The 12,972-nt window shown below is 36.7% G+C and overlaps 1 protein-coding gene across 1 annotated transcript in view; it reads left to right on the top strand.

Moving 5' to 3' along the window:
- OTOGL (otogelin like) overlaps nucleotides 1-12,972 on the top strand; it is a 90,755-nt gene that overhangs the window by 17,967 nt on the left and 59,816 nt on the right. The window contains exons 13-23 of the mRNA XM_039386728.1: nucleotides 467-575; nucleotides 809-855; nucleotides 2,244-2,389; nucleotides 3,874-3,997; nucleotides 5,609-5,786; nucleotides 6,716-6,840; nucleotides 8,628-8,837; nucleotides 9,659-9,824; nucleotides 10,934-11,008; nucleotides 11,321-11,373; nucleotides 12,080-12,242. Of these exons, the coding sequence (XP_039242662.1) occupies nucleotides 467-575; nucleotides 809-855; nucleotides 2,244-2,389; nucleotides 3,874-3,997; nucleotides 5,609-5,786; nucleotides 6,716-6,840; nucleotides 8,628-8,837; nucleotides 9,659-9,824; nucleotides 10,934-11,008; nucleotides 11,321-11,373; nucleotides 12,080-12,242 (1,396 nt within the window). The remainder of the gene's footprint in view (nucleotides 1-466; nucleotides 576-808; nucleotides 856-2,243; nucleotides 2,390-3,873; nucleotides 3,998-5,608; nucleotides 5,787-6,715; nucleotides 6,841-8,627; nucleotides 8,838-9,658; nucleotides 9,825-10,933; nucleotides 11,009-11,320; nucleotides 11,374-12,079; nucleotides 12,243-12,972) is intronic.

Raw genomic sequence — 12,972 nt, 5'->3', positions numbered from 1 at the left:
GCAATAAGATGTTGCATAGATTTAGTCCACTTTATTTGAATTATTCCAAAATCTATAGAAATTTTGCTTAAACAGAATTTGTCTTGCTCTGTACAAGACATCAAACTTTCTGAGATCTGTACTCAACAAAAATTATTGACTAGACTATGAACAGTCCTATTTAGAAGGACTAAAGATAATGAGATTTCAGAATCTTTTCATTTTTGAGTCTGTACAGTTTTACATGCTTAAAGCAGACATTTTTCATAAAGCAACGATTCACAGTGACAACTGCTTTTTAGAGAACTTCATTCTGAGCTCATCACTCTGAGCTCTCTGCACTCGCTGGGTGACTGTTTTTGCTGCTTCTTGTCTAAGGCTGGTGAGATCACCTTCTGGCAGATTTAAATGTCAGATGGGGGAAGAGCAGTGATCTGGAGTTTGTTAGTTTGTTTTTTATCTCATTTATTCACTTCTCTCCCAATAGGTCTCATTATGGAAAATGGAACTTGTATCTCTTTGTCGAATTGTCCTTGTACTTATCATGGAACTGCTTTCCCTGTAGGCTCAAAAATTGAACAAGAATGTAGCAACTGGTATGTGAAAGCCTTTGTGCTTCATCTCCCTGTGCCTGCTGTCCATAGTTTAACATCATAGTCACATTTACATTTTAAATAATAGTATCTTGTTTTACAGTCTGAGCCCTGTATATCACTAAAATAAGCAGGCTATTCTATGGAAAGTGGGAATTCAAGGTGTATTAACTCAAACTACTTCTTTTGCTAAAGATCAGAACACTGAAATTCTGTTTTATGATTTTTCTTTTTAGTATTTGTGTTGGTGGCATTTGGAACTGCACTGATCATGATTGCCCAGGTATTTGTATTTCATTATTCTTTTCTCTCCTCACAACAAAAAGGATAAAGTTTTCAGAAGACAACAGAATCAAATGTGATCCAAGGTTTGGGCTGCTACTTTAAGAAGGAAGATTAAGCAGATGGATATTGAGAGTAGCAGTGGGCTGACTGGAGGGAAGCCTGGCCATACTTATCCTACTTTTTCCCACTTGCAACCCTACCTCAATGTGCTACATCCACTTCTTGTTTTCTATCTCCTCTTTATGCTCAATGTTCTTTGTCACAGGTGGTATGTTTCTACTGCATGTGCAGTACCTAGGCCAGGTATAAGGGTCTCCTCACTTCTAGGTGCAACTTTAATGCAAGTAATAAGAAATCTATCATTCTGATGCTCAGTGTGCTGCATTTTCTCTCTTGTAACAGCAGTTTATGTTTGGATAATGATCCTTATCTTTAAAGATAGCATGTCTCTCTAATGAGTTACACAGAGGAACATGCAGCAGTCAGGTAGTGAAACTCCCTTGACAGTTCTGTATCTTAGAAAAGATTATACTGTGAACTGTGTAAAAGAGATATTTTTTTTACAAATTAAGGATCCCTCTCTGTATCAGGTAGTAAGACTTAACAATTGCTAAGCAAGGCTTGACAATATGGATCTGTAGTGTAAAACAGTTGACATTGAGAACTGCTTCATATGCCTTGTGTGTGTTGTGTGTGCATGTGTGTGGGGGGTTAATTATGACTACTCTAGCCTGGTACTGAATTAATGTTAGTAGCAGGAACAGGTTAAATGTGCTCCCACAGAGCACCTCCTGCGGTAGCTGCAGCCAAAGTAAATCTAGTTCATGTGCTTTGATGCTTCCCTGTGGCATAAATGAAAGTACAATAAAGGGGGTTGAGCTGGAAACTTGCTTCAGCAGTGCATTCCTGATTTGAGATGGAAAAAAAAAAGATGTCCCCTTATGACAGACACCTGCAGCTTCTTCATACCTGTGGTAACAAGCAGTGCCATAGTACCTGGAAGAATGGAGAAAAAAGCTTGTCCTCTTTCACACTCAGTCGTGGAAAAAGATGCTGAGAGGAAGATTCTAGGATATTTCTGCATTGTAATAAAGGGAAAAATCTCTTGTATTTTAGAGAAATTGTAACTCAAAGGCATCTCACCTAGTTAGAACCAAAAGATGCTGCACATTAGAGTGTGCAATATGAGATGGTATCTGATGGAAATAGGTGTCTCTAGCATACTTTGTTTTTAAATGCCGTTATAGCTAGACAGATTAAAGTTAGCCTGGATTATGTTCTTAGAAGTAAGGAGAAAGTTTCTTTTTTATCTCTCTTACATAATTTAAAGAATAACGATACATTCTTATGCAAGTGAACATTCTTGTTTATTCTTTCTCTTTCAAGCTGAGTGCTCCATCACAGGTAGCTCTCATTTCACAACATTTGATGGGCGTCATTTTACCTTTCTTGGGATTTGCCAGTACATTTTGGTAAAAGGCAGTGGGAAAAGCAAATTCACAATCACTTTACAGAAAGCACCTTGTGGACAGGTAAGCCACATTTTTCTTGAAATGTTGAAACAAATGGATCCATCCATAATTCAGGTAATTTTGTGTAAGTTCTACTGTAAACTACTGGTTATGTTTAATAGCAAATATAAACTGAAAAAATGTAACAGCTTTTTTTTTTAGTAGTGTTTTTATTGCTACAAGTTGTATTGCCCTTTGTAAAATCAACTGCATCTTTAGAGGGTTAAAGTCTAAAGAGTTATTAATTTACGCACATAAAAAAACTATAAACATCTTCAGTTATGGTACCAACAAAGTCTTAGGCTTTGGAAAAGCTTCTGCTGGCAGCACTGAGCAAGTTTAATATACTACTAGTTAGGCAAGAGATTTTTTTTTTTGTAGCTTTAGATTTTTATTTGGTACATTATAACATATTTAATTTGTTGAAACAATGCCTTTTAGAAAACTATCAATGAGATAAACCACCACACGTATTTGTTTGAAAGTATTTTGACAGGCGTCCAAAAATAGGCTTTAGGAGTAAAGGTGCTTATAAAAAGTACTTATTTGTGAGAGTGGATTTAATGATGCTGTTAGTCACCTAGACTCACAGGAGAAGGGGCTCTGAGATTGTGACTCACAGCTGCCATGTGCTGAGGGCAGGCATGTCTGAACTCATCAGCAGGGAGCAATGCATGGAAGCTGCCCTGCTATGGGGCTGTCTCTTGTTTCCCTTCAAAAGCTAGACTATGAGCCGATGCCTCTGCCTTTTTTGTAAGCACCTCCTTCTTCTGCATAGGTGTTGAGACTACTGTTTCTGCATTTCAGGTGGCCTCAAGCATGGAATGGTTAGTTAGGTAGCCACTGAGAGACAAGGGTGCCACTGGAAACAACTCTTTGCACAACTCTAGGCACCTTGAAAAGTTTTTGGATGAAAACAGAGGGGCCCCTGGGGAGCATAAGACAGTTTAAGCTGATTATATGTCACCTTTTGTCCTGTATTTAGGTTCATAAATTTTGCTTGGATTGCATGCTAAAATGATGTAGATAGTCAGATATTTATCAATTACTGTAATATAATTCTGGAGAATTTATATCCTTCTGGTCTGTAATCAGAGATCATCACTACATTTCTAAATGGCAAGCACCTTCACGTGTGCAAGAGTTTCTTTTTCCTGTATTGCTGCATTTGTGGTCTGATTGCACCAGCTTGATATAGATGGGATGGGACTCTGGCTCAAACACTGTTTAACCTACCGATGAGCTGTACCTTGGGTGGCCATGCAAGTATGGCATGTTGAACGCAGTAATAGTACTTGGGGACCTCTGTCCACTTACTACTAGACTGCCACGGTAGCTAAAATGTTTAATGCTTTGAGTGATAGTTTACAACTGATTTGCCTAATGACAGTTCTGTTATTTCCTGTCTATACAGAAGTTTTTTTCCCCTGTTTGTTTGGTTTTGTTTTCCACTGTAGTATTAATTTCATTGCCTGTTTCTGATGGTGAAACTTGTTTCTACTTAGAACTTTGACCACACCTGCATTGAGTCTATAACACTAGTTCTTGAAGATGATGTGAGGAAACAAGTTACTCTCACAAGATATGGTCAAGTCCAAACTGTCTCTAATCAAGTTTTTAACCTCAATGGTAAGAAGTGCATAGAGAAGAATTTTACCAGGGTTCACATTCTGTCTCTCGTATTCTCCAAAACTTTTAAATAGTATCTGTCTATGAAAAGGGAATTTCTTCAAATCTAACTTATGAAGTGTACAATCACTTCATAGGACTTTAGTAATAATTATAGAAATGTACTTTGAAAATCTGTGAAACAGTCCTTCATTATGCCTTTTTTTCCTTTGCGTTTCTTATCTTGCATAGTACCTAGAATTTCCACTTATTTTGTTTGTGTTCGGGGGAAGGAGGTAAGAAAAAGAGAGAAGGTGTAGAGAGGTTGGAAATCACCTCGATGCTGATGTTAAGGTCTAGCTTGTTTAAAGCTTTTTAAAATAAATAGCATGGAATAGAATCCCTGTGCTCCATGGGATCTACATGGATATCAGTGCTGACTTATATTGTGATTTCAGACAGGTTACTTCACCTTTTTGAAAAGGATAGTAAAATAAATCAACCTTAAAAACGCATTATAAAATTAGGTACTGAAGGTAAAAATAATATTGTTAAATTTTGTAAATTATAGTGAACCAGTTACTGGATTTTTAGTCTCTTTCTGAATAAGTAAAGTGGGATTAAAGCCCTTTTCCAGACTCCAGAAGAACAGAGTTTAGGGAGTTCTGTGCTAGTGGTTACAGTTATGTTCTTTCTTCATTGAATTTTTAAGATCACAGTTCTGCTTTTGGCATTCAAGACTTCCTATGGCAATGAGTTAAATAGCTTATTATGCCTTCTGTTATGTTGACAGTTCTGCTTCCTAATTTCTTTGGTAATTTCATTTTATTTCTTTTGAATCAGTCCCTACTCACTTTCTTGTCTCTCTCCATAGTCTGTAACAAATATAATCTATGACAAATCTTTTGGTGTCACATGCTTGATAATTGTGTGTAACCAGTAAGTCTTATTGACTAAGAACATCCTTAAGCATTTTATCTTCCTTTTCTCAGTTTATGCACCTAAGGATGTATGTGTGCATGCATAGAGGCTGCTTGTGAAGGTAGATCCACTTTTAGCCTACAGCTGCAAGTAGCCCGACAATGGTAGCAAATAATGCTGTGACTGTGAAATTTCCATTTCCTCACATAATGGATTTGCTGGGAAGGAAAGCTGAGAATTTGATAGGGGCTCATACAGTCCAAGTAAGGAGCTATACTGATGTCATATCAATAGAGGTAGAGAGAACCTTCTATCTAAAGATTACACTTCACAGATACCTGTTAATTAATTTTATAATATCCCTGGAGACTAAGAAATGAGCCAGAGGCTTGCATTTGCAGTGTTTTCTTCTAAAATTAAAAAAAAAAAAAAAAAAGCAAATGTGGTTCCTAGATAACTCACAGGCTCACAGGTACAGAAAGGTGAGACATTTTTTATTGTTGACAGTAATTGCAATTCCTGATTTCTGTTGTTAATGGAAATAAGCTCAGACACAGAGTGGGTATGGATATTTGGCTGATGGTGAGTTTGCACATAGTTTCTCATTTTATTTCTGAGTTTTCAAAATCTTTTTTGTTTAATGGGTAAACCAGTGCAACCTGGATGTTAGATTTCAGTGACTTTGTTTTCTTTTTCTTTTGCTATGTTCAGGGGCTATTGAAATTCAGAATATATCCTCTTTCTTTGTTCAACTGAAAACTAGTTTTGGTTTGAAGATACTGTTTGCTAAAGATGGAGAGAGGATCTATGTTCAAGTTGATGTCAGATGGAAAAGAAGAACATTAGGACTATGTGGAACATACAATGGGAATTTAAGAGATGATTTTCTGTAAGTTGCATGTTGTGCGTTTAGATTGTGTTTAATAACAAGTGAAAAGTTTTGTTGAACATAATCATCAGATTATTTAATTTCATTGACATGCTCAAACATTATTAAATTAACCCATTAAAAAAATCTTAACTAAAATGGTAGTCACTTTTTAAAATCTGAAAGTCATAAATTCAGGCATTCTAAGATGTTTTACTAAGTAATTATAGAAAGCTACTGTTTAATTTATAGAAGGTATGGGATGATGATATTGCTTGAATGCACGTTTCCCTTCCTGGATGCTCCCTTGTCTTCAGAGCAAATACATGAGCACTGACAAAAAGAGTGGGTGATACTACTTGTATCATCCTCACATAGTTCACACTTACTTCTGCTTGATTTTTTTTCCTCCACATCAATTTCCAATGTAAAAAAAAATGTAATTCTGAACTACAGAAATATTTTAATTAGAAGGGCACACTTTTCTTATTCTTTTACCTTATTTCCTCCAAAGTTCCTCAAGCTATAATGTCACAAAACTTATCTAGCAATAATAAATGCTTCTGAAATACTTGGCGCAAGCCAGCATCAAAATGCAAACAGCCCCGCTATGGAACACCAAAATTGGCCTAACAGGTCATTCCATTTACATACTTTAATAAAGGCCAAATCTCCTCTCACTAATGTCTCCTCCAACTAATTTCAGAGTACTTAAATTAAGCCTAAGTGAAGGCAGACTTTTCGTGTAAGATTGTTTTCACATGACTAAAATATTGAGGAAGAAGTTTCACATGCCCTCTCTTCTTTTATACCTCACAGGTGGAAATTCTTCTGGCATGCTGATTGTTCAATGTGACTATGCATCTAAGCCTTTTTAATGTACTTGCATCCTCGCCCATGTAGTCCCTAAGGTCAGCAGGATGCTTGCAGTGTTGATCTTTTCCTTTCAGGTCTCCAGCAGGGATGATTGAAGGGACCCCACAACTTCATGCCAATGCATGGAAAGTTTCCTCAGCTTGCTCCGTGCCTATCAATATTCCTGTGGTTGATCCCTGTAACGTTAATCAGCAAAATGGTATGTTTTCACATGAGATTAGGTGTATCTTATTATTATGGGACATTTTTTGTTTTCTCTGTGAAGAAGTTGCACATACATGTATTTCAACTTCAGGTTTAGATGTGCACTATTTCTCTTTTTTTTCAAAGACCATTTTTTCCATACATATGGCATTTAAAATGAAGCAAGTACTTGATAAATACAAGCTAGTTGGTAATTTAGTGCTGGGTGTACTGGCCACGATTACTAAATTTTGCTGTCTAATACACATGCAGAGTGCTAGACAGAATTATGTAAATTATACCAGTCAAGAGGAAAGATATTTGTAGATGCATGTTTGTAGATCAACAAGAAAGTACAGGAGAAAGTGTTAAGATCAAAAGTTCTGTCTTTGGCTTCTCCATGCTTGTTGCATTAAAAATTTCCTTATCCTCCATCTATGTTCTCTGAGAAAAACTGAAGCAATAAACTGAGAGCCTTGGATTTGTTCAAATTCCTGAGTAAAGATTTAGTTTTGGCTGGTTGACATGCCTATGGTTTCTGTTGAACTTTCACTGTCTCCTTTTTGCATTGCTGTCCTTTTCAATTAATGAAGACAATGGGTAGGCTGTAGTGGCCAATTCTGAGAGAATGTAGTCTAATGTTTTTAATGTTTCAGACATAAGACCTTACTAAAGATGTGTGATTTATCCATATTTAGAGCCTGTGGGAGCAAACCTAGAATAACCCTAAACCTCTGACAATGTGGGGCATTCTCAGACTTTTTATGCCTTCCACATTGTCTGTCTTCTAAAGCAGTATGTCTCAGCTAAGTTAGCTCTTCCCAAGGTCCTTTATGCCTCACCTTCAGTTATGTGCTGCCTCAGTGAAAGTGGAGTTTGACATAAATGTAAGCTGCCTAGAGCAGGAGGGTGGACAACATGACCTTCTGAGGGTCCTTTCCAGCCTAAATTTCCCTACAATTCTGTAATAATCACTGGGAAAAAGCAGTGGAGAATAAAGTGATCCACCCTATGCTACAAGCACAAGCATCTTTTCCAGGTCTATGATGATCTTGATCTGATGAAAGTAAAAATCAATGATTGTTTGTTTGTTTGTTTACTTATTTTGTCTGGTTAATTTTCAACCAAGTCAAGTTCAGGCCTTGGATCTAGTTTTCTGAGAGACTCTGTAAAATGTGAAATCCTTGTGCCACTGTGTGTATGTGGAAATGAACAGAGAGTCTGAAGGGTAGGGACACTCTTTTAACAGCAAAAGTGGCTTAAATATGATCCACACTAGTGGTGTTCCTTAGATATTCCACCACTTGTGATGGTAGTCCACCTCAGTGGTCAGAGGAGGGTTTGCTGGTGCTAGAAAATATATGGCCAGCTTTGGATTTGCGTGCCCTCAAGCTCTAGTTTGTAATACTTCCTGAAACCACACACTAAAAAGTATATGGCCATTGTTGATTTTAAAGCTAAATGGAATGTCAAGTACAAAGAAACATATTCCAAGCTTTGAAGGACTCTTCTAACTACTCTTTTGAAATATATTATTTTGGCATTTAAATTTCCTGTACTATTAGAGGAAGGCATAACTGTTTAAGTATAGTTATTTTTATCTTAAGTGGAGTTTATTGTTGAGGGAGTTGCTTATAATATCAGTTTTAAACTATAGAATTTTACAGAAAGACATTGTGCGATAAACCTGTGCAAGGTTTTATTGCACAGCTGGCTATATTTGGTTTTAATATTCTGTGCTATTCATTTGACTAACTGTTAAATTAAAATGGATCTGGCTAAAACAATGTCATCTTGTCTTAGCTGAGTATGCATCTCACTGTGATATCATCAATCAAGACGTTTTTGCTCCCTGCCATGCCTACATCAGTCCAGGGTTGTACTACCAGCTGTGCCGCTTTGACGCGTGCAAATGTGGGAGCAGCTGTTTGTGTAATGCTTTGGCTCACTATGCTTACGTCTGTGGCAAGCACGGGGTCATCGTTGACTTCAGATCTCATATTTCTTACTGTGGTGAGTAACATTTCCATAATGGAATATCTTTTAGAAATATCTGAAATTCTACAGATATCATTTGTTCTACAAAATGTACTTGATCTTTTTTTCCTGGAAACTAGGATTGTGCCATGGTATAACGATGTACTCAGGGAGAATAATAGCCTTTACATTAGGCATCTGAGTTGGAGCCCCTGAGCTGGTTCACGGGGAGCGTCTTCCCTTTCTGTTGGTTACAGAGAGAATTGAAACTTCTTTGAACCCCTAAGTCATATGGAAGCCCCTATTAGGCAGAAGTAGTCAGGGAGTGGCAGGATTGGGGCTGTTCCATAAGGGAAGGCAAACTGGGCTGGAAGGGGCACCCGAGGTTGGGCAGTGATTGCCAAGCAGGATACAGTAATGATTTAAAACAAGACATTTCACAGAATCATAGAATATCCTGAGTTGGAAGGGATCCACAAGAATTATGGAAGTCCAACTCCTGTGTTTCAGTTTCTAAGCCATACAGTAATGCCTCAGCCTTAACTGGACCATTTTATTTCTCTTGGAAGCCTGAGTTACTAGATAGATGCCCTGTTTAACATATATAAGACACCCACTGCTTACAAAATAGACATTTCCAGTCAAAGAATTGTTTAACACAAAACCACCTGAATCTAAACATTTCTAGCTTAAGAAATCAGTAGAACAGCATATTTTCCTCTTGCTTTTCAACTAAACCCAGTTCAGCAAGACACCATTTTGCTTTGATTTTTTTACACTCCCATGATACTGCTTTGTTTTCTATTTTTCACATATTAAGAGTATGCTGTTCTCCCTTCTCTCTCTCTCCCCTCCAGCTGTAATGTGTCACAGTGGTATGCTTTATCATCAGTGCTCTTCTTTTTGTAAACACTCCTGTGCTTCACTTTCTATGGCAAATATCTGTGGTGATGACTGTGCAGAAGGATGTAATTGTCCTGATGGGAAATATTTTGAAGAGTCGGTCAACTTTTGTGTATCAATGTAAGTCATAAGAAAATAGCATATATGTATAGGCACATTTTCCTCTTTCCAGTGAGATTTAAAGCAGCTTTTCTGCTGTTTCCCTCAAGATGTAGACTGCCTAAAGAAGATAGCAAACAATATGTGAATATTTCATATTCTTTTTACTAATCAATAGCAGGGCCTCATCTGATACTGTGTGTACATATATCTACTGCACTTCAGAGCAGATATATCAAACTGCTTTAGAGAAGAACGTTGAAACTTTTTTACTTCATGGGAAAGCATTTTCACATGAAGACCTTGTTTTTAATACTTCAGAAAAAAATGAGAAGGAATCTATATAACAGCGATCCATAAAGGGTAGGATGGAAAGAGTGGCTAGGAGTGTCTTTTTTTATGTCTTACAATGCAAACTCCTTCAGTTAAATGGAAGGAAATGATCAATGAGAGGAAATAGTTTTTGTACGTTGTGTACCAAAATTTTACAGCTTACCATCATGGGTAGTTACTCAGTTCAGATACTGAATTAAAAACTGGAATGGGTATTTATATAAATTTCAAGATTATAGAGAGTTATTTCTGTTCATTGCAGCATATATTTTGGAAAGCTCAGTAAAATTCATACTATAGGGATAAAGACTGTCTCAAACTATTAAAGAGTGCAAGGTACCTTGTTAATCACATGTTTTTCCACAGTGTCTAGGTAATTCAGTTGCTACTTTTAACCCATCTGGCTCTTATCACAGACAGAGTTAATGGATTTTGCTATGAGAATTGCTCTATTCCGTGATTTGGACAATGCTTTGAATGGGAACTACATGTTGTCATTCTACTCCCATAACTGGGAAGAAAAATTACATTAATGCACAGAAACAGCAAATAAATAATACAGAGATTGAGGAAAATCCTGGCTTTGTTGAAGACGATAGGAGTTTTGCCACTGAGTTCAGCGCAGTTTGAGTGTCATCATTAAATTTTTGTCTTTCAAAGAAAGATTGAGGATACATACAAGGATTGAGTTAATGAATTATAAGGCCTGCTTATCATAATAGCTTGATAAATGAATGGCCCTTAAATCCCATTTCATCTTGCTTTTGTAGCTAAATGCGTGAATATTCTTTTAACAGATCTGCCTGTCATTGTCATTACAAGGGCAAAGCCCTCCAGCCTGGAGAAATCCTCTCTACGCCAACAGGCTCCTGGTAGGTTTGAGTGCCAAAAGTTTTATCTTTCGTGTATTACAGTTTGGATGCTACTTTAAGAGACCTGAGAATTTTTTTCATGTAGAACGAAGGTTTATTGTATTGAGATTTTATTTTAGTTATATGCTTAGTAAAAGGGAGCCTAATATAAATTGGATTATGTACCTGATTATTTTAACAAGATACCTGGAAAATTCTTTCTCCTTTTGATTTCTATTGTTTTAATTGGGTTGAGTTGTACTATCTTTTTAAACATGGTGGCTACAAAACATTTTCCCGTTGAATAAACATGGGTTTCCTTTTCTTTTCCAGTCAATGTTTGAACGGAACAGTGAAATGTATTGAAGCCAGTACAGAAAATACAGGTCATTTACAGTCTTGTCCCATATTAAAGTTGCACAGAGAAAGATTTTGACGTTGAATAGTCATTTGGTTTTCTCCTCATATGTATTTTCATCATGAGATGCTTAATGTCACAACTTATTTAAAATAAGCAGTAAAGAGCACAAGCTGTTTTGGTTTTTTTTCTTTTTTTTCGTTTTTCTGTAGCACAAATTGTACTGCTAAGTCACTTGGGAAATTAAAAAAATAAATAATTGCATGTGACTTCTAGATCAATGTGTTCTCATGGGAACACCTATAATTAGGCTCGCTATTCACATTTAGGAAGCCTTAAGATCTTGATTTCTAGAAAGTAAATTTTTAATGCATTTCTAATAAATTTAAAAGGGATTTCAATACACCCAAAATTATGCCACTTCTAAAGAGTCTTTCTACCTAAGGCATAATTATTCCATCTTTAAGAATGAACTGTGTATCAGATCCAGGGTGCATAGATCCAGATGCTTAATATTATGTTTTGACCTTTGTTTTTCCATTAGAACAAACATTAATTTTATATCTCTGTAATATAGATTTTGTTATAAACGTCTGTTCAGATTGCATTCTTATGTGTACTGTAATGTAGGCTCACTGTACATTAAAATAAATAGTTTCTGAACAATACCAAATAGAAAACCTTCACTGTAAAAGAGCAGTTGATCTCATCTAACCTGCATTTTGCATTTGAAGTTCACATATGCCCAGATGGAAAAATCTACTATGACTGCAGATCTCCTGTGCCTGGATTACCAGCAGCAGGTGTGAATTGTGGGATCTCTTGTGCAAACCTTGCCATGAACTTCTCCTGTGTCCCCTCTCCACCCTGTGCAAGTGGCTGCATTTGCCCCCCTGGGTAAGCTTTGATGGAGCAGCTTGGAGCACAAGCCAAATACATATTTTCCACAGTTCAACTCTGCTTAGGTTTTTTTTCTTTTTAAATTCCAGTGGTATCGCACCTCTAATTTTGAAACTATTGTTCCATAAACACACAGTAACAGTTAAAAGGCCAACTCTTTTTTTGTCTTCAAGAGCCCTTTTCTCCTTCTTGCTGGTGTAAGGCTCCATGCTGTAATCCTGCCTCAGTTGAAGTATCACTGTTTCTCCATGCAGAGACCATGATTCCACTAACCCATTAGATATCCAGCTTACTCTCTGTTTTTTCTCAACATTCCATTTTAATTCACTATGTGTGTAGCCAATGGTCTCAGTTGTGTGCAGATCAGAGTGTAATGAGACTGCCAGAATTCCCTTCCAGCACCTTGTGATGTTCTTAGATAACTAAGCACTGGTGAAGGACAGATTTCACTAATTGTTCTTGTCTGGTGTTCTGTAGTCCTCTACAACCTCTACCTCAACTGAGAAGTTAGCTTTCAAGACCATTAGTGTTATAAGAATGAACAATTATTTTTAACACAAAAAAATGCATAAAACTGTACAAGTAGTAAACTAGTAAATTTTTACTGAAACATCACCATATTTGCATGAACTTGAACTAGCAGTATTGACATGAAAGTTCATTTAAAAATTTGAAGAAATTAAAGTATAAGTTAAAAACCTAGATCTCAATCCCTACTCTCACAGTC

Source organism: Pipra filicauda, unplaced genomic scaffold (genome assembly GCF_003945595.2).
Source record: "Pipra filicauda isolate LSUMZ 115617 unplaced genomic scaffold, ASM394559v2 scaffold4_size7858003_pilon, whole genome shotgun sequence".
NCBI lineage: Eukaryota > Metazoa > Chordata > Aves > Passeriformes > Pipridae > Pipra > Pipra filicauda.
Note: the sequence above shows the minus strand (reverse complement) of the source record. Positions and strands in the feature narration are given on the sequence as shown.